General features: G+C 42.3%; 1 protein-coding gene across 1 annotated transcript; it reads left to right on the top strand.

Moving 5' to 3' along the window:
- The first annotated feature begins 2,038 nt into the window (after positions 1-2,038).
- Positions 2,039-18,197, top strand: ADRA1A (adrenoceptor alpha 1A). Its single transcript, XM_009319531.1, has 2 exons — positions 2,039-2,921; positions 17,686-18,197. The coding sequence occupies exons 1-2, from the start codon at positions 2,039-2,041 to the stop codon at positions 18,195-18,197; spliced, it is 1,395 nt and encodes a 464-aa protein (XP_009317806.1).
- Positions 18,198-22,236: the final 4,039 nt, after the last annotated feature.

Raw genomic sequence — 22,236 nt, forward strand, 5'->3', positions numbered from 1 at the left:
CTTTTCAGTTTTGAGCATGAATCTCTCTGTCAGTCCTTCCTGCTGCATCTCCTTGACTTACTGGGAAGTTTTGCTTCATGTGTTTAAAAATCAAGTTCGATAATTTCTTAATTTTCCAGTCCACCATCAACCCTATAATAACCACAATTATAATGGTTAGAGATGCTTGATGCTACAATCACTTTTCATTGATGTGCTTAGTAAAATCTGTCCTTTTCTTTCTTGGAATTATTCTTCAACTTGTTCCCTCTTGCAGGAAAGAAAATATAAAGATCCAATTTCGTTTCAGTGCACGGAAGGCAAATTCCCACAGTGCAATACCTTTTCATCTCCCCTCCCCCATCCTCCCTGCTTGTGAACTGGGAATTTCAGGGGTTCAGAGTTTTAAATGCCTTTGCCTGCAGGAAAATTCAGTTTGGGGATTCAGCTATGTGACAGTTGTTGCTGCTCCATGTTTGCATAAAGTGCGATCTGAGGGACTCATCTGAAAGATGTAATATTAGGGCACTTAGAGTCTTACCTTATCTCAGATTTAACAGTAGTCGTCTTAGTGGTGGTTTTTCACATGCCTGATCGATATTTTGGATGGGAACACTATATCCACATCTAGGTGCTGTGAAAGGCTTTTCAGCCCACACTTGTAGCTTTTCCCTTCGTGCCCCCCGTGTCTCAGTTCCCAGGCTTATACTCACTTTTCCATCTGATGTACCTTTTCTCCATATTTAGTCAGCTAAGGCTGAGCTTGGCTTCCAGATACTCTGAAACGTTGTGTCACTCAGTAGGAAACTTGTTCCTTGCAACATCTTCTGCTTGGCAGGAATTGCTTTTCCCTATAGATTTCTAAAATGGGCAGTTTAGCTGGACTAACGAGCAGTTCAGTGGGTAAAGGAGTCACTTAATAAAGAAATCTTAGACTAAATTCTGGACTTATAAATCTGTTTCACAGTTTGTAGTCCTGAATTGTGTCCCGCAGGTTTCTATCTCTCCTAGAACTGGTCTCTGCAGGTGAACTGATAATTAGGATTGATTGCTATCCCTAAAGGAGAACAGATTGCTGCTGAGAACACAGTCAGAAAATTCAGGCAAAAACATCCACGTTGGTCTCTTAGTTGTTGTTAAACAATACCGGGCTGAGAAAGGTTGGTTCCACCGGCTGGAGCCAGCCTGAGGAAGGCTCCCTAAAAATAGCCTCCCGCTCTATATGGGAACCATAGCAGTAAGTGAATGTTGCTTCTGGGGATCATATTGTTTCTGTCTTTGTCTCCTTCAGGGGGGGATCATCTGCAAAGAGCACAACAGCGTGGTGCATCGTTGACACGGCAAACTTCAAGCTCCCCTCCAGAGTGAGCCAGAAGCTGATGTAAACCTACTTTAATTCGCAGTCCAGATCCTGAAGTGACAACTGCTCCACAGCATGTAGAAGCCTTGATTGACACTTCAGACCCTGAAGATGGGTGGTGGCAGGTATCTCAAATGACGTTGTTGGGCAGACACAGCAGCAGCCTCCACCTTGTCAGGTTTCTAAGCCATTTGTAAGGCAGAATCAGGACTAACACGAGGTAATTGAAAGCATCAGCAATTTCCTCTTGGGAGAAAGCTAAATTTGAGACCCTTTGGAATATTTATGCTACTTAAATATTGAATCTTCCCAAAAAGGCAGAAATGATTTTAACCTGCAATTCCAATATTTCTCATCGTGTAATCCTGGAAAGTAGGATAAATAGCCTCAGTTTCGTGTAGGCTCACTTCTGCACCCCAAGAAAAATGCAAAAGGAGTTAAATTTGACTTGGAAATAGTGGTTATTAACTTGTGCTATAATGGTAAAAACATAGGGAGAAAGGTAGATTTTCTAATATGTTTCTGGATCCTTCTCATTGTTCCTGGTGCTGCATTTCTAAGACGTTCTTAAAAACTCTTTTCCCCAAAGTCAGGCAAATGTTGCCTGTAGAACCTTCTGAGAACTGATCTCATCACTCTTTCTACCTGAAAAGGGGGTGAAGTACAACAGCCTTGCATGAACGTTATCAGCCACTCACCATGGCTTTCCTCCCTGGAAACTCCTCCGACTGCTCCAACTGCACCCACTCTGTGGGGCCTGTGAACATTTCAAAGGCCATTTTACTAGGTGTTATTCTAGGGGGGCTGATTGTTTTTGGGGTTTTGGGTAATATTCTGGTTATCCTCTCTGTAGCCTGCCACAGACATCTTCAGAGTGTTACCCACTATTATATAGTTAACCTGGCTGTAGCTGACCTCCTCTTGACTTCCACTGTCCTGCCCTTCTCAGCTACTATGGAGATTTTGGGCTACTGGGCCTTTGGGAGAATCTTCTGCAACATCTGGGCAGCTGTTGATGTCCTTTGCTGCACTGCTTCCATTATGAGCCTCTGTATCATCTCGATAGACAGATACATCGGGGTGAGCTACCCACTGAGATACCCAAGTATAGTGACAGAGAAGAGAGGTCTCCTGGCGTTACTGTGCGTTTGGGCATTGTCTCTGGTGATATCAATTGGACCTCTTTTTGGCTGGAAGGAACCAGCACCAGAAGATGAGACCATCTGTCAAATCACTGAGGAGCCTGGCTACGTGTTGTTCTCTGCTCTAGGCTCCTTCTACCTCCCCCTGACTATTATCTTGGTGATGTATTGCCGAGTGTATGTAGTGGCCAAACGGGAAAATAAAGGTCTGACTTCTGGTCTGAAGACAGAGAGATCTCGTTCTGAAGAAGTGACCCTACGGATCCATCGTAAAAATGCTCCTGAAGTGAGCAGATCGGCATCCAACCCCAAGAGCAAGCATCATTTCTCAGTGCGTCTCCTCAAGTTCTCCAGGGAAAAGAAAGCTGCCAAGACCCTGGGAATAGTTGTGGGATGCTTCGTTCTCTGCTGGCTTCCATTTTTTGTAGTAATGCCTCTTGGTAAGTAAAGCAAAACCCCCTACCTTTTACAGAACCTTCCCTGGAGGGAGGGCCATGTTTGCGCCAGTGTACGATAATCCTGACCGGAAAAGCTCTGAGGGGATAATTTTCTCTTGGAAAGCTGTCAAAATCAAAACATTCACCATCACAAAGCAGTGAGTGTAAAAAATAATACTCTCAAATGAAACAAGCCATCTGTGGTTCGAAGAGAAGCATAAAATTCTGAAAAGAATGGAAAGGATTTAGTACTCTTTTTCCATGCAGAAAATACTCTTTCAGAACTAGGACTGTTATTTCTGACCAGCTCTGCTATAGGAACAGTATCTTTAGGGGGTGTGTGTTTATATCTAAGTTTGCAACCAGTTCTTCAGGTGATATAAATATGTAAAAGGTCAAGACATAAATGCATTCAGGGTCAAAGCAGCTGTTACAGACTTGGGGCCAGATCTCCTAGGGCACTCAGCACCTAATAATTCCTACTATAAGGAAAAAAATCAGCTTCCTATCAGGAAGTTCACACTATGAGATACTACACTCCAAATGAAATTAATCTGTTTTTTAATTTATCGTATGACCAGTCAGAAGACAGCAGCGAGGATCCTTCAAACTAGTTCTATGCTTCTCTGGCTTGCATCCATTGTGGAAACCCACTGAGCCCACTGGCAAAACACTGGCTTCAACCATCATGCTGAATATGAATATTTATTCACCAGTTGTAATTCTAAAGGGCAGGAAAGTTGGGGATTTTTTCTGCTTTGCTACCACTGAAATATAAAGAAGTAATTAGAATTTTAATTAAACCTTGCTCAGTCACCTTGGATGCGGTTTCAGGATTTAAAAGCAGAATACTAATTTCATACCTATATCTGAGTGCGATGTATGTGGCACATCACACTGAAGTGTGCTCTGCAAGAGCTGTACTAAATATTAGTTTTTGAAACATGGAACCTTAAGCCTGTGAGTTGCTCAATTTCTGTAGCTTTTCTTATGGAAAGGGCTTACGCTGCGTAGGAAAAATAAAGTAAGATTGTGTGGAATTTTTAGCTAGTAACAGAACAATGTGCACAATTAAGAAAAACCAGCCTTACTAAGCATGCAAAGAAAGATTTGGGGATTTTCTTTTCTTTTTTTTTTTAAACCTTATAAAAAGCTGTTGTTTTTCAGTTAACCTCTACTGGATTTACCAAGTTTACCAGGTTGCTTTACTGATGTTGCCATGTGAAAAATCCAAAACTACAGAATCTTTTCTGTTGATCAATATCGGGAAGTACTGGGCTAAGAGATGTAGATGTTTCATGAGGAGGAGCCCTGAAAGGCCTGGCTCGTGCTGTCCAGGATGTCAGCATGTTGGAATGCTGGTTGCCAAGATGTCTGAAACATAACCAAAAAGGGTTTGCAAGAACGCATTAAACACACTTCTTTTCATCTGCAAATGTGGTTGCCCCCACAGAGCTGTTGGTAATTAATTTGCTTTGGATTTAAGACATTTTCTGGACTCAAGAGTGGCTTTGCAATTCTTTGATCCCTTATAAGGAAACTCTTGAGGTTAGTTTCCCTATCTTTGCAGGGTTACTATGTTATTTTTAAAGCATATAATAAGTCTTTCAAAACCTATTTGCTACTTTTGTTTAAAGACAAAAAACTATTAAACAGACAAGTGGCACCAAAATAACACGTCTTCAAAAAAAACAAAGGAAACACGTCTTGAGACAGACTGTCCCACCCAGAACCAGAGACTCACCCAGAGATGATTGCATATGGCACTTTACACCTATACCACGCACAACACTTTCTAAAAGACAGTAACCGTTTTCAGACCTATTCTGCAGACAGGTGAAGGCAGGCATGGGGAGGAGAAGTGATCCGGCCAGGATCACGCAGCAGATTAGTGGCAGAGGTCGGACTTTTCAGATGTGCAGAATACTCCGTTGCCGAAACCGCTGACTGTTGTGGAGTTCACAACACAGCTGGCTGGGCAACAAGAACTTCGTTGTGCTGAAGACCAGTTCTGCAGCTTTGTGGACATGGGACAGACCTATAAATGGTCCCATCAGCCATTGGCTACTGCAGGTCACTTCAGTCACTGGTAGGAGTCGGAGCCGTTCAAAAGCAGGCCGCCCTCAATGAAGGCTGCCCATGAGACAGACATTCTTAAACTATGCTACACAAACCACTTCAGACAACTGGCAGGTGCTTACCACTATGCAGCAGAAGTTCCCAAAACATAAGTTTATTTTACTGTGACCTACAGCATCTTCAGGATCCCCACATCTATTAACATCAACTCTACCAGCCAAGAACCACTTTAAAACAAGAAACACCAGGCTTGTTAAAACGTACAATAAACGGGGTAGAAACTTTTGGGGTGTCGGTATGGGAAGGGCAAGCGTGATAGAAGGATCTCAGGAGGGAGATAAAGGCATGACAACCATATCAGTAGATGCTGCTGAAAGTAACTGGACAAACAGTTTGAGTATCCCTGCCATAAGACAATATCTTAATTGAAATTGGTGCGTAACGTTGCCAGTTTTTTATCTGTGTAAGCGATGTCTTTCTTACCTTCTTAGATGGATGGAGTTTCATTCCAGGCAAAGGGACTGTGCAAAAGCTTTCAGTCCAATAGTCCAATACACCTCCTTCTCACTTGGCTTTGATGTTTGTGGAGTAAGCCAGGGAATGATAATCCTGTTGCATGAAAAGAACTGAGGTTAAGATTTGTTTTTTCTCTACATGGTGGAGTGCAAACCCACCCTTCACAAAACTTCTGTAAAATAAGAGTGTCAAAACAGCTGATTTCCCTTGGGAGAAGTCAGGTTTTCATTTCTGCATGCACTTCCTCTCCCTCTTTAGAGGTGACCCAGTGGATCCACTCCTAGTCTCAAAGTTTTCCTGTAAAAGCTTCTTTGAACTCAACATATCTTCACAGATTGTTTAACATAACCTTCCAAGTCAAAGCTCAAGTGTGCCCCAGCTAGATCTGCAGTCTTTGTATTCCCCTGATTAAATCTCGGTTCCTCTATAGACACATAGCTTTCCTAGTGCAATGAAAGGTCCTTTCCTGTGACAGCTTAGGGAAGGCTTAGACCAACCGAAATGCAGGGTAAGAGGCAGCAATAGGCACCTAAATAGGAGTTTAAACAGAGTCTGCAAGAACTGTGAGGTCCTTTGTCTGTGTCCATTAGCCTCTATACATGACACCTGTTCTTAGCAAGCTCAAATTCTGTCTCTGCTCTGCAGCAGTGGAAGTCTGATGGTGTAAAGTGCTTTTTATTCTGCAGGCCTTCCTTTGAATTGCTATTACACAAAATAAGCTGTAAACCCATTGCTGAATTAGCTTTATTGGGGGAATTCTGCACAGACTCTTCCTATAAACGTCATTGCCTAAGAGCAATCACGTCCAACACTTTAGCCCTAGTATTAGGTTGTAAAGACAGACTGATGTCCATGTACATCTACAGCTCTCTGCAATTGCTTCCCAAGCAGAAGATTTTCAGATATGTCCACCAAACTTTCCTCATTCTACACTAGGCATCCACCTTCCTATAAGGTTAAGTATACAAGGGATATATTCAACAGAAGGAAATGTTAATCTGAATAAATTACTTGCTTGTTTAGGAGCTCTAAAAGCTTTCACTGACCACCACTTGTTTAGTACAGGCTGGTGTTTGCTCCAAGCAGACTATGAGCACATCCTACCCCATCCAGGTAGTCTATTATTCAGCCCTTCAGAGAAGGTAGCTGGAAAGGATGTTTCCCTGTCCACTTTAGGGCTATTGCTCTCACATATCATCTTCTGCACCTGTTGCATCATTTTCTTAATCCCTTATTTCCCTTCTGCAAGACTTAATCACCAATCATTCCCAACTGCTAGCCACTTATTAATCCCTTGAGCATCCCCATTTAACATCCCCTCATGTTAATTTGCATGGCAAGAATAGCTTTAAAAGCTTTTTAGTGCTGACCTTCACACTTCGGTTACCCCATGCTTAGCTCCTTCCTCCAAACATAACTGCACTAAAGCACTCCATTCAAACAGCTAGGAGGAGTGCAAGCCAGGTGTCATGAAGAGGGGATTATGCCCCATGCACTCCTTTACATGAGCAAGAATACACTGCTTTACTGAAGGGAATTAAGATCTATGATCGAGCTGGGAGGACTAGCAGCTGATAGGGCTGCATTTTTGTTTTGTACATTAGTCAAAACCTTCTTATCACCAAGTTTCTTTTTTCCAAGTGAGCTATAAAGTGAAGCCCTGCTTCTCTTCCCAAAGTTCTTTAAGATCTTCTTTGACATGTTGCCAAAGTTCTTTAAGATCTTGGGGCAAAAAAAATTGCCCTAAAGCAGGCAATATTGCTTTTCAAATTGGAGCAACCATATTCTCTTAGGCACCAGCAAACAGGGACTACATGAAGCTGAACTAGAAACCTGAGAACAGGTTCCTAGAGGAACTTGAATGTCAAGGAGCAGCAAGAGCAGCGCTACTCCAGGAGGGAGAACAAGCCAGGAACAGAGGGTGACAACAGTGCAGGCAGGAGCCATGCCCTCCCCAAAAGCGTGCACGCGCCGTACCTGAGCAGAAGCAGGCAGAGGTGGCATCTATGACAGGTTCAGCCGACAGTCCAGTAATCACTACACAAACACAAAACAACAAAACAGAGCCAGCAAAGAACAGGCCTGAGCTTGCCTACATCACTCAAAGAGGGGCAAAGGGAAGAGCCTGACCTTATATGCAGCTCCTAGGCCAATGGGCAGGGGGGTTGTGGGTAGAGGCCACAGATGAGGCTCATCTGGGCAATTAAGGCTTGTTGGGTCCTGGCACTCTGCAATAACAGCCTGCCACAACAGCATGTTTCTTCCATTTCTGTTTTTTGTTTTCCTCCTGCAGTTGCTAGAAAGGGACATAGATATAGAAAGAAATACTCAGAGCTAGAAGAGTCTGGAAATTCAGTGTACGCCCATAGCGATGGCACCAGTTTTCAAGGTAATGTTGAGGATGATGTCACAGCTGCCAGAACAGACCTTTTCCTGTAGCTGGAAGACACTTATGGGTTGCTCTGGGAATTTTTCAGAAGGTTTATTTTCAACAACATAGATGACAGTGCTTAAAGGTTGTTTTGAGGTGAAACGTGCACAGAACTGATGGAAAAAAGAAAAAGGGCTGGGTTATTACAAAAATGGTCCTAAGTCGGGATTGATGGCTCATCTTAACAATCCCTCAGAAGCAAACAAACTCACAGAACTCTGTTGCCCACTTTTTGTGGCAAGCCAGCTTAAATCTATCTGGTTGTAGATGTTGTGTTCAGAAGCAGAAAGAAGAAAAAAGGGAAAGTCTGAGAGAGGATATCACAGGGGAAAAAACAATCCAGACTATTAAACTGGGCAAGGGAGAGGAAGGCTTTTAGCATTTGTCAATCATTCTCATGATGAAGAGAGCAGAAAAGAGGATACGCTGGAGGGTATTTATATTTGTAGTAGAATAGTAAATTAGTCTTGTGAGCTGACACAAACACTGTCAAGGGAATCCTCTAACCTTGTCTACATGCCTGTCTGCAGCTGGTTTCTAATTACTATTTTGTGGCTGTTTTTTAAATGGAGTCAAAGAGAATGACTCTCTACTTTCACTAGAGGTAACCCAGAAAAATAAAATGCATTTTTCTATCTCTGCCATTGATGCAATATCTCAGGATGTCACAAGGTGCGGAGTAGGAACATGCACCGATGTTTGGAGGTTGGTGGATTTATCCCTGTGTTTTCCTGTGAGGTTTGCATTTGTTGTATATATCATCACTTGCTGCATGTTTAGTAAGGTGGCTGATTTAACTACGGCACCTTGCTTGGGCTCCAGAGGCATGAGTTCATACCCAGTCCACTCAGCTGTAAGTGGGAAATTTATTTTTGGAAGTCAAAGGTGGCCAGACATGACAGAAAAGCTGCAGTGGTTTATATGTTATCAAATACAGCAATTCAATTACCTTAATGATGCTGGTAAGGCATGATTGACCTGTCCTCCTCTATTTTGCAACACCGGGACAACACAAAGCTTCCATTTTGTCTATTATGGTACATTATTTCCCAAAGGCTGTGCTTCAAGGACCCATCTGATTTTTGGTACCAGTGAAAAACATATCAGGTATAGCTTTATGGCCTCTTGCTCTTTTCAAGATCATCTGAGTCTCAATTCAATGTGTTCTCCTGCCAGAACGTGTTCAGATCAACTCCCACGGTTTCTGGATGAGCCATCCTGTGTCCTGCCCACTTACTGTCAAAGTAGCTGGGCTTTAGACCATGTTCCTTTGTCATCGTGAACCAGAATATGACAGAGTCGGGTCAGGGAAGTTAAGCCAGGGTCTCTGCTTCACCCATATCTTATCACAGCAGGAGTTCAAGTACTTGCTACTGTCTTGAAGTTTACACCCTGCAATTCACTCTGTTCCCTACCTGCTGACCCCTGCAGACAGCAGTGTTTTACTCAGCAAAATCTGGGAACACCGTTTCAGAGCAACACACAGGATCCACAAGTGTGAGATACTCAGAGCAGTTTAAACATGTTTTTTAGGGTCTTTTGGGGGCACAAAAAGGCAGTGCTTGTGATTCATCCATCCCCCATAGTTTAAGCAGCAGTATAAGGGGAACCGCCACAGTGTGGGATTCAGCAGTGAGCTGGGATCCCTCCGTAACAGGTTAACTGTAGATGTGGAACAGAAAGTCACCAATTTCCTATAGAATTGAAATAATTTTGGTGGATGATACTGAAGCAATGGGTAGTATTGTCTTATCCTGTGAAGGCAGTGTTAAAGAGAAGGTGTTTACAACTTGGGAGGGTAAATAAGTTTGCTGGCGGAGAAAAAAGTAAGAGAAAGCAAAAGTTTTCCTGGGGAGGAGAACTGTGTAGAATTGCACCAGCCTTCTAGGGAATCACAGTGGAAAATAGGGGACTACAGTATACTATCCTGGCATTTCCCCATACAGAAGGTAAATAGCTTCCCTTCTTTTCATGAGTCTTTTCTTCTTTAGAATTGGACAGATGGTCTCATAGTAGTAAACAGAAGTGTGGGACCCTCCTGTCCCTCCCACCCCTTCACTTGGAGGGCAGAGAGTAAGGCAAGCAGCCCGTGCACTCCCTTGACATCGTCATGGCTGGGTCATCCAGATATTCAGAGAAGCAAGGATCTGAATCCCCTTTCTTTTCGTTGTTCAGTTGATAATAATATAATAAAATAAAATTAATAAAAGCTGTGACAACCTAACCCTCAATATAGTTTTCATAGCAGAAAATGTTGAATTCCAGCCATGGAGGAAATATTGAGAGCTAGATTCCTCACATTAGCACTTCAGTGTGTTCCCTCAGCAACAAAAAGAAAAAAAGGAAAAAAGGGGGAAAAAAAAGAAGAAGAAAGCCCCAGCTCATTCTCTGGAGCACAGGTGAGGGAGAAGGGTGTTTACACTCCCTGAGCCATGGAGCACAAGTTTGAGTGTGTGTTAAGCCATTGAATGGGGAGAAAATAAGCCGTGAAGATGAACAGCCAAGGTATTTCCTCGGCAAGTTTTTTATTTTTTTCTAAAACCAAGGGGCATTTTTCATAAACACAGACTGGAAAGGCTTTGTTGGTCTAGGTTGATAACTCAGCTACACTGAAGCCAACGGCAAAGATCCTGCTGACTTCCCTGTGGCCAACATTTCTCCACTGTTACCGAGTCCTGAAACGCTGTGTCCCACTGATTCATAACACAGCAAAGCAGCGGAAGGAATTGGCGATATTAATAGCCATTTATACTGAAAACAAGGGAGAGAAAGTGGAGTCAGTTGGGCTGTTTCGTGATTCACATCTATGGCTCTCCTGCACGCACTATCTGTCGGAGAAGGCTTGTCCTTGTCTTCAAAACCTTCCTGCTTTGTGTAGTCACCACTTTCAAGTCCCCGGAGTAAATGAACCGAGAATGTAATTTTTCACTCGCTCTGAAACGTCATGGCGCAGTTTAGGATTTGTTAGTGATTGAAAGGCGATGAGTGATTCTCCCACCCCACGAAGCAAATGTCAGGCTTTGTCTTCAATTTGGATACACAAGGGGTAGATACTCAGCTTTTGCTGAAGAAGATAATTCCTGTACTGCTAAGCCCAAGGATTCCAAAATCACGAGCAACAACCACATAGTGACAAACTCGTGAGACAGGCTGAGAGAGACTCATCCTTTCAAACTACACTCTGAACCACCCGCTTGGGTTTTTTTAATTTTTAAAGGAAAGCTAAGGCTTTGTTGTAAGTGCATGACTCCGAGAGCGAGGGCTTCGGGATGAATATCAAACATCTTAAAAATGTGAGCAATGAGATCCAGAATCATTCCGCTGCAGTAACAGCATGGGAGCTGGAATTTCAACGACAATGAAATTGATTTGTAAAACAATGTGATTATTTGGGTTTACATGGGTAACAAAACCTCAGTTTACCTTCCCATGGTTTTTTATCAGCTTTCTAAATCTGCAACTGCCCACAGTGAATCTGGAAATAGTTGCTTGCTGAGATGTTTGCCCTTTGCCAGAAATATCATCCATCGTAAGTGGGTACAATATGAAACAGAGCATAAATTAGGTCTGAAAAAATCCAAATAATCAGAGCACTGTTCCCAGACTGACCCATGCCTATTGCCTGTCCTTTCTACCTCTCACCTCTGTCCAAACACCCGCACCCTCCTGAATCCTTTTGTGAAGAGAAACAAACTCTCACTCCTTCTACAGCTGTTTACTATGGGTCAGGGATATCTAGGCACAAAGTCACTCTCATTTCCCCCCGAATCAGCCACAATATTCCAGGCCTTGCGACAGGCACAGCTGTAAACATGCAAGACTTGCCGGATCCAGGCTTTTACCCTTCCTCATGTCTATGAACCGCTGTTCTGCGTTTGTTACGTTAATTTGATTGTACAAAACCCAGAAGCATTTCCTACTGTTCAAGGGGTTTTTGATCCCATTTTTTGTTCCCACAGAAAATACTTTCCATAAGGGACCAGCAGGGTGAGACGTGCTGGGAGAGCATATATGTACAGAGTGCAGCTGTTGCGTGTCTGCAGCAATACATATATATATACACACACACACACACAAATATACTTTCCAAGGGATGGTTTGTTTGACCCGAGATGCAGTATAGAGTGCCAGTCTTATGGAATAAAGTTCAGTGCTAACACTGAGCTTGGGAACACAAGATGTAACACATTTATCAATGTTTGTAGAGCAGACTGCCCCACGAGAGATCTAGGGTGCCCCTGGTACAGCGTTAGTCTACGTGGGGACATCAGTGCTCCTCTGTGCTTCATCCTCCAGGTCTTTAGGGCAATTGCTCTGGAATAGCTGCTGCCCTCTAACTTGACCCCTTTAGGGCAGATCCCAGGACCTGAGTTTTAAGCTTTGCCTCCCTGTAAACCAGATCACTGTTTCCAATTTGCCGTGATTCCAGAGGCATATTGCCTATACGTCAGAGGCAAGAGATGCTAGGATTTTTGTTTGACTTCTGTGCAAGGTTTAAAATGGGCACTTTTCCTGATTCCCTAGGACACTTTAAGCCCTGATAACATAGCACTAACAAATCCTGTTTGGTTCTCTGCTCATAAGGTGCACAGGCACTGCTGTCATCTCCTGAGTGGAATCTGTAACGTGCAACATAAAAGGGGGGAAAAAATAGCAAACCTAAACAGAGCTGCAAGATTTACTAGCAGAGATGGATTTTAACACCACTGTGGGTCCATCGGTCACAAAAATGTATGGGATCTTATTCCCATGGTGCTGACAGAGGCGATACAGAGTAAACAAGTAACACAAGTTTCTGTAGTCTGGCAGCTTCTAAATGCCTCTCCGCTGTCCATCAGTGAAGCGACGCACGACATCAGTACTGGCTTTTAAACAACCTATAATCAAGCAGCTCTGTAAGTTCTGACAAACGACAAAGTCAAATTACATCTTTGTGACTGAATTGGCACTTACTCACCAGGAGGTACATGGAAAACTTATCTCTCAGATCTGAAGAAACTTCGAGTTGACATACAGGAAAATAAATGATGAGGGGAGGGAATGCAAGCCTGACATTTCTTCAGGGGTAAGTGATGAAATACTTAATGGCAAAGGATCTCAGGAGTCTAATAGTACATCTTATTTTATTTAATTTTCATATAACGACCAATTGAATTGTGCTACTGACACTTGAGAGTCCTCAACCTTTTGAAAACAAAGCAGGAATTCAAGCATCATTTAATCAATCTACAATTCAAAGGCATGAAAAGATCATTTGAAGTTTTTCTTACTGTTCCTCCAGCACAGACTGCAGGGAGACAATGGATGATGAAGCCTCTAAACCGTAATCAGTTTTGCCACTATTTACCATTTTATTCCTGACAGTGTAGCGGGGAAGACATTAAGGCCTGTGAATTGGATAGAGAATTAGTTTCAAGAAAGAAAACTTTTCACTTCTCAGCTGCTGCTCACTCTCCAACTCTATCAGAGGATACCTGGATGGCAGCACTTTATTAATCTATGATTACACCTAGCCTCGAGTGAGAGAATTGGAAAAGCTTGCTCTGGAGAATTAGGTGCCATTTCACCAAGTTTCTTTTGTACTGCCTGCTGCTACGTAGGAAACAGAGAGTCTTATACTCTATACCCTAAAGAAGAGAGAATTCACCACTCTGCTTGGTTGTTTAATCTCATAGTTAATTATGGTCATTGTTTAAAAAAAAACAAAAAAAAAAGCAAAAACAAACAAAACCAAACAAACCACAAAAAAACCCCCACAAAGTCTATGTTTAATTTCTACTTCAAACTCATCTGACTTGAGCTGCCAGTCACTGCCCGGTTCGATATTTCGGCACACTGAACAAAACATTTTATCACCAGGCTTAGAAGCGCTGTTTGAAAATTACTCCCACTTGCTACCAGATACATCAACCACTGATATTAATCATGATAGCAACGTCACTGAATATTAAAGGCCTGGAAGAAAAGAATACATTCTTAGTATTCTGATCCCCCAAGGACTTGGAGAATATGATATTTTTCCCCTTTGCCAGATACTCAGGTAGCCAGCAGAAAAGATTAGGGAAAGTTTCTGAACTACAGAGGTAAGCAGGAGTCTGCAATAGAAGGGCATTGCTTTCTGTGGCCCTTTGAATAGGCCACCACGTTTCTATAGAGGCAGTAAGCAAATGCTAACGCGTCAATAGTTCCTCACAGCAGTCCTGCATCATACAGAAGGATTTTGCTTATTATACAGAGAAGATGCAGGAGGCGAAGTATTTTTTGCACCCTACACAACAATTCAGTGGCTCAAGGTTTAGACATGTTGATCTTGATTTATATTGCTCTGGAAGTTGAGTAAGCTGTCGGCATAAGTAAGAAGAGGGTCCAAATTATTTTTACTTTGACTTTACATCTAGCTCCGTTACATATTTTGTCCATTGACTATCAATTCCAGCTCGGCCCGTTCAAGGTGCTACTGACAATATTTCTTCCTATTGCCATTAGTACTGTTTCATTCACAGGACAACACACAGTTATAGTGAAGCCTGGAGACAGAGCTTTAGCTGGTCTAAACTTATGAACCATCACTGACTAGCACAACGAAGTGCGCAGCAGAGCGAAGCTACTGTCCTAAAGCCCAAGTTGTGTCCACCACTGGAAAGAACGAGTTAAAGACAGCAGGTGATGGGGTCTACAGGTAGCAAAGTTTGTGTGCTGTTGAAGCTACTTTTGTTTTCTTTTCACTGTGTGTTGTTCCAAGGCAACAAGTCTCTACACTGATGAACCAAAAAAGGTTACATTAATAAATTAGCATGCAGATCTCCACCCCAAAAAAAGAGCAAGAGACAGACTCTGACACTGGCTATTTGCTATTTTTAACAGACTTTGGCAAGACACTAGCATTCCATTTAAAGTGAGCCAGAAGTTGCAGCAAACAGGAATTGTTATTGTTTACCCATTTTTACACTCAGCCTCACACAGCTGATTCCCTAAACTGAGATTTGTTTCACCTTTTGTCTTAACACAAAATGGGAAAGCAGTAGATACGCTGCAATTAAATGAGGAACTAAAGAAAAAACTGGGCACGATTTGGGCATTTAGAAGCCTTTCGTTATTTTTCATCTGCCAATGACTTCAGCCAGAAAGTTCTTTGAGAACTTTATTTAGGAAAAAGAGCATTAATTTGCTGAGAAAAATTCTAGGTCGTGGATATGCCTGCTCACTCATGCCTAACTGCAAAACAGCGATTGCTTTCTTTAGCGCAGCATTTTTGGTCTTTAAAACCGGTTGATATTGAAACAGGTAGTGAAACTGCTCTACCTAGCTAGCTTGGAGCAACACAGAAGCAGTCACGGAGGCAGCGAGACTCGTGCTTGATGCCTAGGTTGTAACAGGTTGGAGTCGGAGGTTCAGCTGCTCCAGTACAAAGAGCAAGCTCCTGTGGCATGTTCTGCGCTGCCTCTGGGTATTCGACTCAGTCTCACTTCTCTGCTGCTCCAACACACACCAGATGGCCTGGGTCTTATGGGACCTCTCCCAGGTCAGAGGTAACTGGAAGGCTTCTTGCCCTACCACATCTCCTATTTCTTCCCTGACGGCAGCGTGTCCTCTGGGCACATCAGCTCCACTCAGAGGTAGGAGCTGGTGCCACGGCCAGAAGACATTGCTCCACGTTTCACAGCGGAGACCATGTTCAGCAGAACGAGCAAGTCATTAATCACGCTGTACTATTTGTATTTCTGGTTTAGGCAATATTTTGATACATTCTCACACAGGCAAAAACACCCTGAGAATTCCTTTCTGGCTTCTGCCACTTGAAAGCATTTGCTGCACTTGCTGTAGCTTTGTTTGACAAAGATAGGAAGAAAAAGATTCAAACCAAAGTTCAGCAGCTCTCAGAATTAAATTAGAACACCCTCTGATTGCATTATTAGCTTTTCCTAAGTCAGGGGAGGTCCAACGAACCGATCGATCGCTGTAAAGCTTAGAAGCTGCTTACAGACGTAGTTGCACTGCAGAGGATGACAAATGTATCGATGCCTGAATCTTCCACAGTATTTCTTTCAACATGCACAGGCTTACGATTTTTCCAGGGGGAAGCAGGAAGACAAGCATTTGTCAGTGCTGAAAGTTCTATTTATTATAAACTTGACTATAAAGTCCAGAACAAGCCAATTATGTTTTCTGGGAAATTATTTTTCTTCCTGTGCCCAAACTAATTACTGACACTGGTATGATAGAACCACTTTTTTTTTTTTTTTCCCCTCTTTCTTTTAAAGGAGGCAAGAAACAGCCTTTCCCCTTGACAACACACGGCAAATATTTTTCTCTTTCTCTGGTTCTATATTCGTTTTGCAAAATTGGTCTTAGAAGTGCTGTTATCACTTATTCCCACCCCAGCATCACACAGAGTTTAGTCTTCTGGTTCATTCACATTCAGACAATATTGTTTTTATTTCTAAGCAAAGAGAAGTACCAAATAAGAGAATTACAGGATCTTGTTACAATGGCCACTTTCCAGTGTCATTCAAGAAAAGCAACAAATTTCTAAACAATCCTCCATAAGCAGCAGCGTTGGCTCTTCAATATCTTAAATATGTCTCTGTAGTTTAACAATAACATCTCTCCATGAGTAAATCTCTTAAGCATTTACTGACATCCTATTCAAATCATTTAAAGTTAAAAACTTGCTTATACAAGCAGTAAGGAGCTCACATTGTAGTTAAACCAAAACCCAAAGGTTTGGCATTAGGAAAATGTTCCCAAGATTTTAAATTAGCAGATAACTCATAATTAAATCCTATGTTATCATACATCATAATCTATTTTTTTAAAAGGATATTAGTAATGCTATTTAATTTTCAATTCGCATGGTCACTTGTAGTTGACTGTTGCTGTCACTGCTATCCTGTTGCCAGGACAGTGAGGACTAATGAATGCATAATTTATGGCTCTGTCATTGATATGCTGAATAAGCTGCATCAAAAAATTTCAAATTTTTTGAATGTTATCCTGCCTTCTATGCAGTAAAACGTCCCACAGTACTTTCCTTACTAAGGAGCCAACTAAGTTCTTCTTCTTTGAATCGTCTCTGGGCGGTAACCTTGCAAGTATGTATCAGTCTATATATTATGGCTGCCCATGAGACCCTCTCCAGTGTTCACTGATGTAAGAAGGAACATTTCCTTTAACTTCTCTGAATTTCAGATGCATTCTATGAGATGGAAAAATGTGGAAAATTAGATTTTCTAAAGGTTTCAAGGGAAAATACTTTATAATTTTTAAGACGTTAGCTGGAATGCAGTCAGCTCAGTAATCTGACTTTTCACTTACTCTGACTTCTGAAGTGATGCCATTTTCTTGCCATTTGAAACCCCTTTCGATGACCTCGTAGATATAACTATAATTCGGCTAACTAATCTTGAATTAGGAGTCCTGGAGGAAGCAATTTTCGTCTATCACTCGATAGACCTGTCTATCAAGACCAGTCCTCTTGCTTGCCTTTCTGGCTGTAAATGGGAATACAAACTTGTATAATAGAGTAGATGATGTCTTGAATCGATCTCTGATAGAACATCCATGTAATTGTACAACACCATATCTTCTGAAAGACTTGTTCCTGCAGGAATTGGGCTTTGAGTCATAAATTTTCCAAGACAGAACAGAATCTTATTTATTTTTTCCAGTGTTTAAGTTTCTTTGGTTACCTGCAATTTCTCACTGCCTCTGCCTTAATACTCTGTGTATTTTCCATTTTAGGTTCTTTCTTTCCTGCAATCAAACCCCCGGACACACTTTTTAAAATAACATTTTGGCTTGGATATTTAAACAGCTGCATCAACCCCATAATCTATCCGTGCTCAAGTCAAGAGTTTAAGAAAGCGTTCCAAAACGTCCTGAGAGCGCAGTGCCTCCCAAGGAAGCAAGCAGCAAAGAAACAATCCCCAAGTTTCAACCTCAACCATCCCACTAGCCAAAGCATGGAGAGCCGCAAAGGTGTGGTCCGTATCCCTGTTGGCTCGGGAGAAACCTTCTATAAGATTTCCAAGTCAGATGGGGTCTGCGAATGGAAGATATTCTCCGCTGTGCAAAGCATGCCCGCAAAAAATGCAGTTTCTAAAGACTGTACTGCTGCCAAAGTGAAAAGTAAAGGTTTCCTCCAGGAATGCTGCTGTGCAGGCACTTCAGGGAACCTTGTCCATGAAAATTGTAAAGTGCCAACCATTAAAATACACACCATCTCCCTCAGTGAAAACGGGGAGGACATCTAAAGGACTGAATGTGTCCAGCAGCATAGACTGGCAAACTCGTGGCTCTGCTAATGGGATGCTGCTCTTTTTGTTGGGAAGTAGAGGTAGATGCTACAACAGTTGAAAGGATCCAGGTGAAACAAGTAGCATACTGTAAAACAGGGCCAAGCCTTTTGAGGAGCAGTGTCTCTGAGTGCTGGTAGCCTGAACGAAGCCCCTTAAAGACAGTGAATGGCTTCAGTGGATGGTGAGCACCCTACGGTCTTCTGAGAGACTGGCCTCTGCAAGTCATTTGCCTGACATTTAAAGGCTTTATTTTTCACTGTATTCCCCTGTTTCAAAGTTCCTACTGCTCTGATTTAGGTGCAATGGGGGAGAAAGAGCAAACTACAAAGACCCCATGCCGATTTCAGCATGGATACTTTCAGACAGCTCCACATTTAGAGCCATTTTGTGATTCTGTCCCCCCCAAAAAGCTAAACCTTGATTCAACAGCCAGGAGAGCTGAGGTTTGGAGGCTCAGGTCTTGGGACAGTGTTTACAGATCTCTGCTTACTTTTCATTAAGGGACTGCGAACAAGAATGTTTTCCTATCGTGTCTTGCCTCTTTTGTTCATGTCCAGGTCCTGGCCTGGTGAGGTCCTGCATGCCTTGTTGAAGAGAACAGGCAGTTCTTTGGATTTGCATCTTCAGCTGGGCGGCCTCGTTGGTCCTCATTCCTGGGCTGCACCAGGTGGGGATTTGGTCTTCTGTAATGCCCACAAGGCTGCTTGTCCTCAACCTGTCTGGACAGGCAGTCACTTCAGCTCACAGGGCATAGCAAAAACACGATCTTGGCTCTTGCCCTGCTTGGAGTCATTCTAAGTTTCCCTTTGTGCTGTGGATTTCAGTAAACTCCACTACCAAGGGAAACGATCCAAATGGTTGCACTCCACCTAGCTTCAGAGACCAACCAGAACTTCTCTTTTTTGTACAACCAGCCTCCCAAATCTCCAAACAAAATCAAATGAAGATTTGCATGCATCCTAGGTTTGTTTGGAAGGTCTCTGCGCTTTGACGTGGGTCTAATAAAATTCAAAACTAGGTAAGTCATCATCAAATAAGGCTCAAAGTGGTCACTTCCACTCATCCATTTGTTTTGCTTGTTCTGAGTCCAGCAGGGACCTGCTTAAAGACTCTATAACTCCTTGCTCATGTGCTTGCTAGTCAGATCAGTGCCACAGTCACTGGAAAAGCTGTAGACATTTTGCTGTCTCCCTGCCCAGTGTTATGCTACATTCCTTTTCTGACTCCTTCAGTACCGACTGCTCTAAGCTCTCTATGAGACCCTAGGTACCCTGGAGTCAGGAACTTTACCCTCGTTCTGAGCAGTGGGAGTTTAGCACATTAAATGACTTAAGGATATACATCCCCATGAGAAAGGGCCATCCTTTGGGAATTTGGGAGAAAAGTATTTGGAAGCATGTTATATTTTAATATAGCTAATCCAAATAAATAAATAAAAGAGCTGTTCAGCATCTGGAACAAATAGTTGGAGGAATTCTCTGTACAATATTAGAAATAAGCAGCTCTTGACATAACTCCTCCTGAGCCTGCCAAGTAAGAATGCAGCTTCTTGAAACAACACATAAGCCTTTACTCATGTCTCAACGTCAGCTCCTGTGCTGAATATCTACTGGCTTGAAAAGGGAAAGGGCTTAAGATAAGGTTAGCTTTTACAGGATAGGGCCTTGAAAGGACACCTTGATATTATTGAGGAGGAATCATTGTTTATTCATCTCTCATTCAGTATTAAGTCCCCAATGTCAAGAGAATTTCAGTCTTCTGTGTCTTTTATTTATGCATGAATGAGATTCCTTTCCTCCTGCAAACACACATTTGCAGCTAGAACATTAACAGACAATTTGCAAAAGTAAAATCTGATCCTTGGAGTTCTTGCAATACTCTTGCTTTGCAGTGTCCTGGAAGCAGAAAGCAACCTCAGAGTGTAAATCCACTTCACATCTATGCATGGCCAGGATGATAATCAAGCACTGCCACTGTAAATAAATGTTGAGCTCAAAGTGAAAGGAGAGAACAGATGGACCTAAGCCTGCATTTCGCATAGACAATTCACAGAGGCAGAACAAGCCAGCTAATTTCCCCCCCCTACATTTGGCCCTGTTCTCAGTGCGTTAAAATTATTGTGTAATATCAGTACACCTAGGAAACCTATTACAAAGTGCCCATTTACAGATCTTGCTAATCTTGCAGGATCAAAAGTAAAACCTGTAAAAGTAAGGATCGTGTCTTTGGGCAGATTCACTAGTATTTACTCAGACAGCACCAGCCTGATGAAGCTATGTCAGAGAACAAGAAAGGTGTAAGAGACCTGGTAACGTTGGCATCTTTTTTCTGGTGTAATAACCAAGAACGCTTCAGGTCCCACACGTGCTGGTAAACTTTCCTTGCAGCACGTGCTGCCTCAGAGATACGTTACAGGTGTTTTGAGGTGCTAATAAGTCACATCAAGCAGAGGGCTTGCTTTTCCCAGCCTTCAAACAAATGAGTACACAGTGATAGGGAAAATGAAGCTAACAGTTCTCAACTCAGCCTGCAGTGGTGTTGAAGACATTGGCAAGACACTTGAATTTGGAAGCATAGTGTTTTTCAGACCATTAAGCTTTTGTTGTGTTTGGTGGGCCAGGGAATGGCACTGTCTACCTCTTCTTATTCTTGGAAAATGAAATATCTAGCTTAGCTGATTAGCTGAAGCAAATAGTTGTTTGTTCTCCCCCACGAATGCCGCATAAGAAAGATACAGAATGTCCCAAACAGGTTAAAATTAGAGAAGAGTTCAAACCAAATCCCTGGACCCAAACCTTTATTTATTTCCAAAAGCATGCACTCACGGACAGCAAATCTGTAGCATTATCCCATTTTTAGTTTAAATAAGAAACCCACCCCTTAAAGCTTTTCTTAGGGTTCTTCAATAAAGTCTAGAATTTGAAACTAGAAGTGTTGAAATACATGAAAAAAATATTCTCATGGTACTTCAAGCCAAGACCAGAAGCAGAAAAGCTGGAAATCTCATAAGGAAGTCACATGAGATTTGTGGTTGAGGTTTTCAGTCTCACGGGGTTCAAATACGTGGAACATTTATTTGAACAAAACCTGAACTCTGAAACATTTTGAAAAACCCATTAAACTGAGCAAGACTAGCAAGATCTAAAATCTTCACTGCACACGTTTGCTGCCCAACCCTTTCTGTATACTTATTTTATAACTTGAACTAATAAGGTAATTTGTGCCACCTCTCCTTTGGAGCTGGGAGATTTACCCAGGGTCTATCCAGTAATTCTAGATTTGTTGAGGTTTCATGGTGTCAGGCAAGTGGTTGTTGTGGAGCTACACATAGGCTGACACAAATCGATTAGTCATTTAATTCCAGAGCAATTCTGAAGTAGCAATATGATATAAATCTGTAAGATGAGGATAAATAAGTCACCATGCTGGTGGCAATGTCTGGATAGACAGGCATGGATAGTCACCTTTGTGGCACAGCACTCCTGCTTGTGAGAGGCAGAGGTTAGAATAATGAAGTCTTTGTCTCATCTTCATCCTTTTTTTCTGTCATCAAACAGATGCTAAAGGACCTCTCTCTGTCCAGTGACTCTGAAAAGCACCCAGACCTCAGCATCAGGCGAGCCTGGTCCCAGCCACACCTCCGCTGCTGTCACATTTGCCAGCAAAAACAAACACATAATTCGTTTGGCTCACTCAGAGAATTTCTGCATGAAAACTGCCCTGTTCCCTTGTTGCAAGCAGGGTCACAGGCACTTGTCATCTTGATGGACATTTGGACTGACAAGTCTCAAAAACCATAGAAGGAGCTCTAGGAAGAAAAAAAAGAGAGAAAAAAAAGCAGTGCAGATTAAGCAGCCCATATTTTTCTGTTATTTAAAGTGAACTTGGCACTGGTAAAAGAGCTGCAGCCACAGAGGCTGAACGTATCTGTCTATCTAAAAAGCACTAGCAGAACAAAAGATTTCCCCACGGCTTGCCGTCTATCATCACATGT

This window comes from Pygoscelis adeliae, unplaced genomic scaffold (assembly GCF_000699105.1).
Source record: "Pygoscelis adeliae isolate BGI_AS28 unplaced genomic scaffold, ASM69910v1 Scaffold372, whole genome shotgun sequence".
In the NCBI taxonomy this organism is placed as follows: domain Eukaryota; kingdom Metazoa; phylum Chordata; class Aves; order Sphenisciformes; family Spheniscidae; genus Pygoscelis; species Pygoscelis adeliae.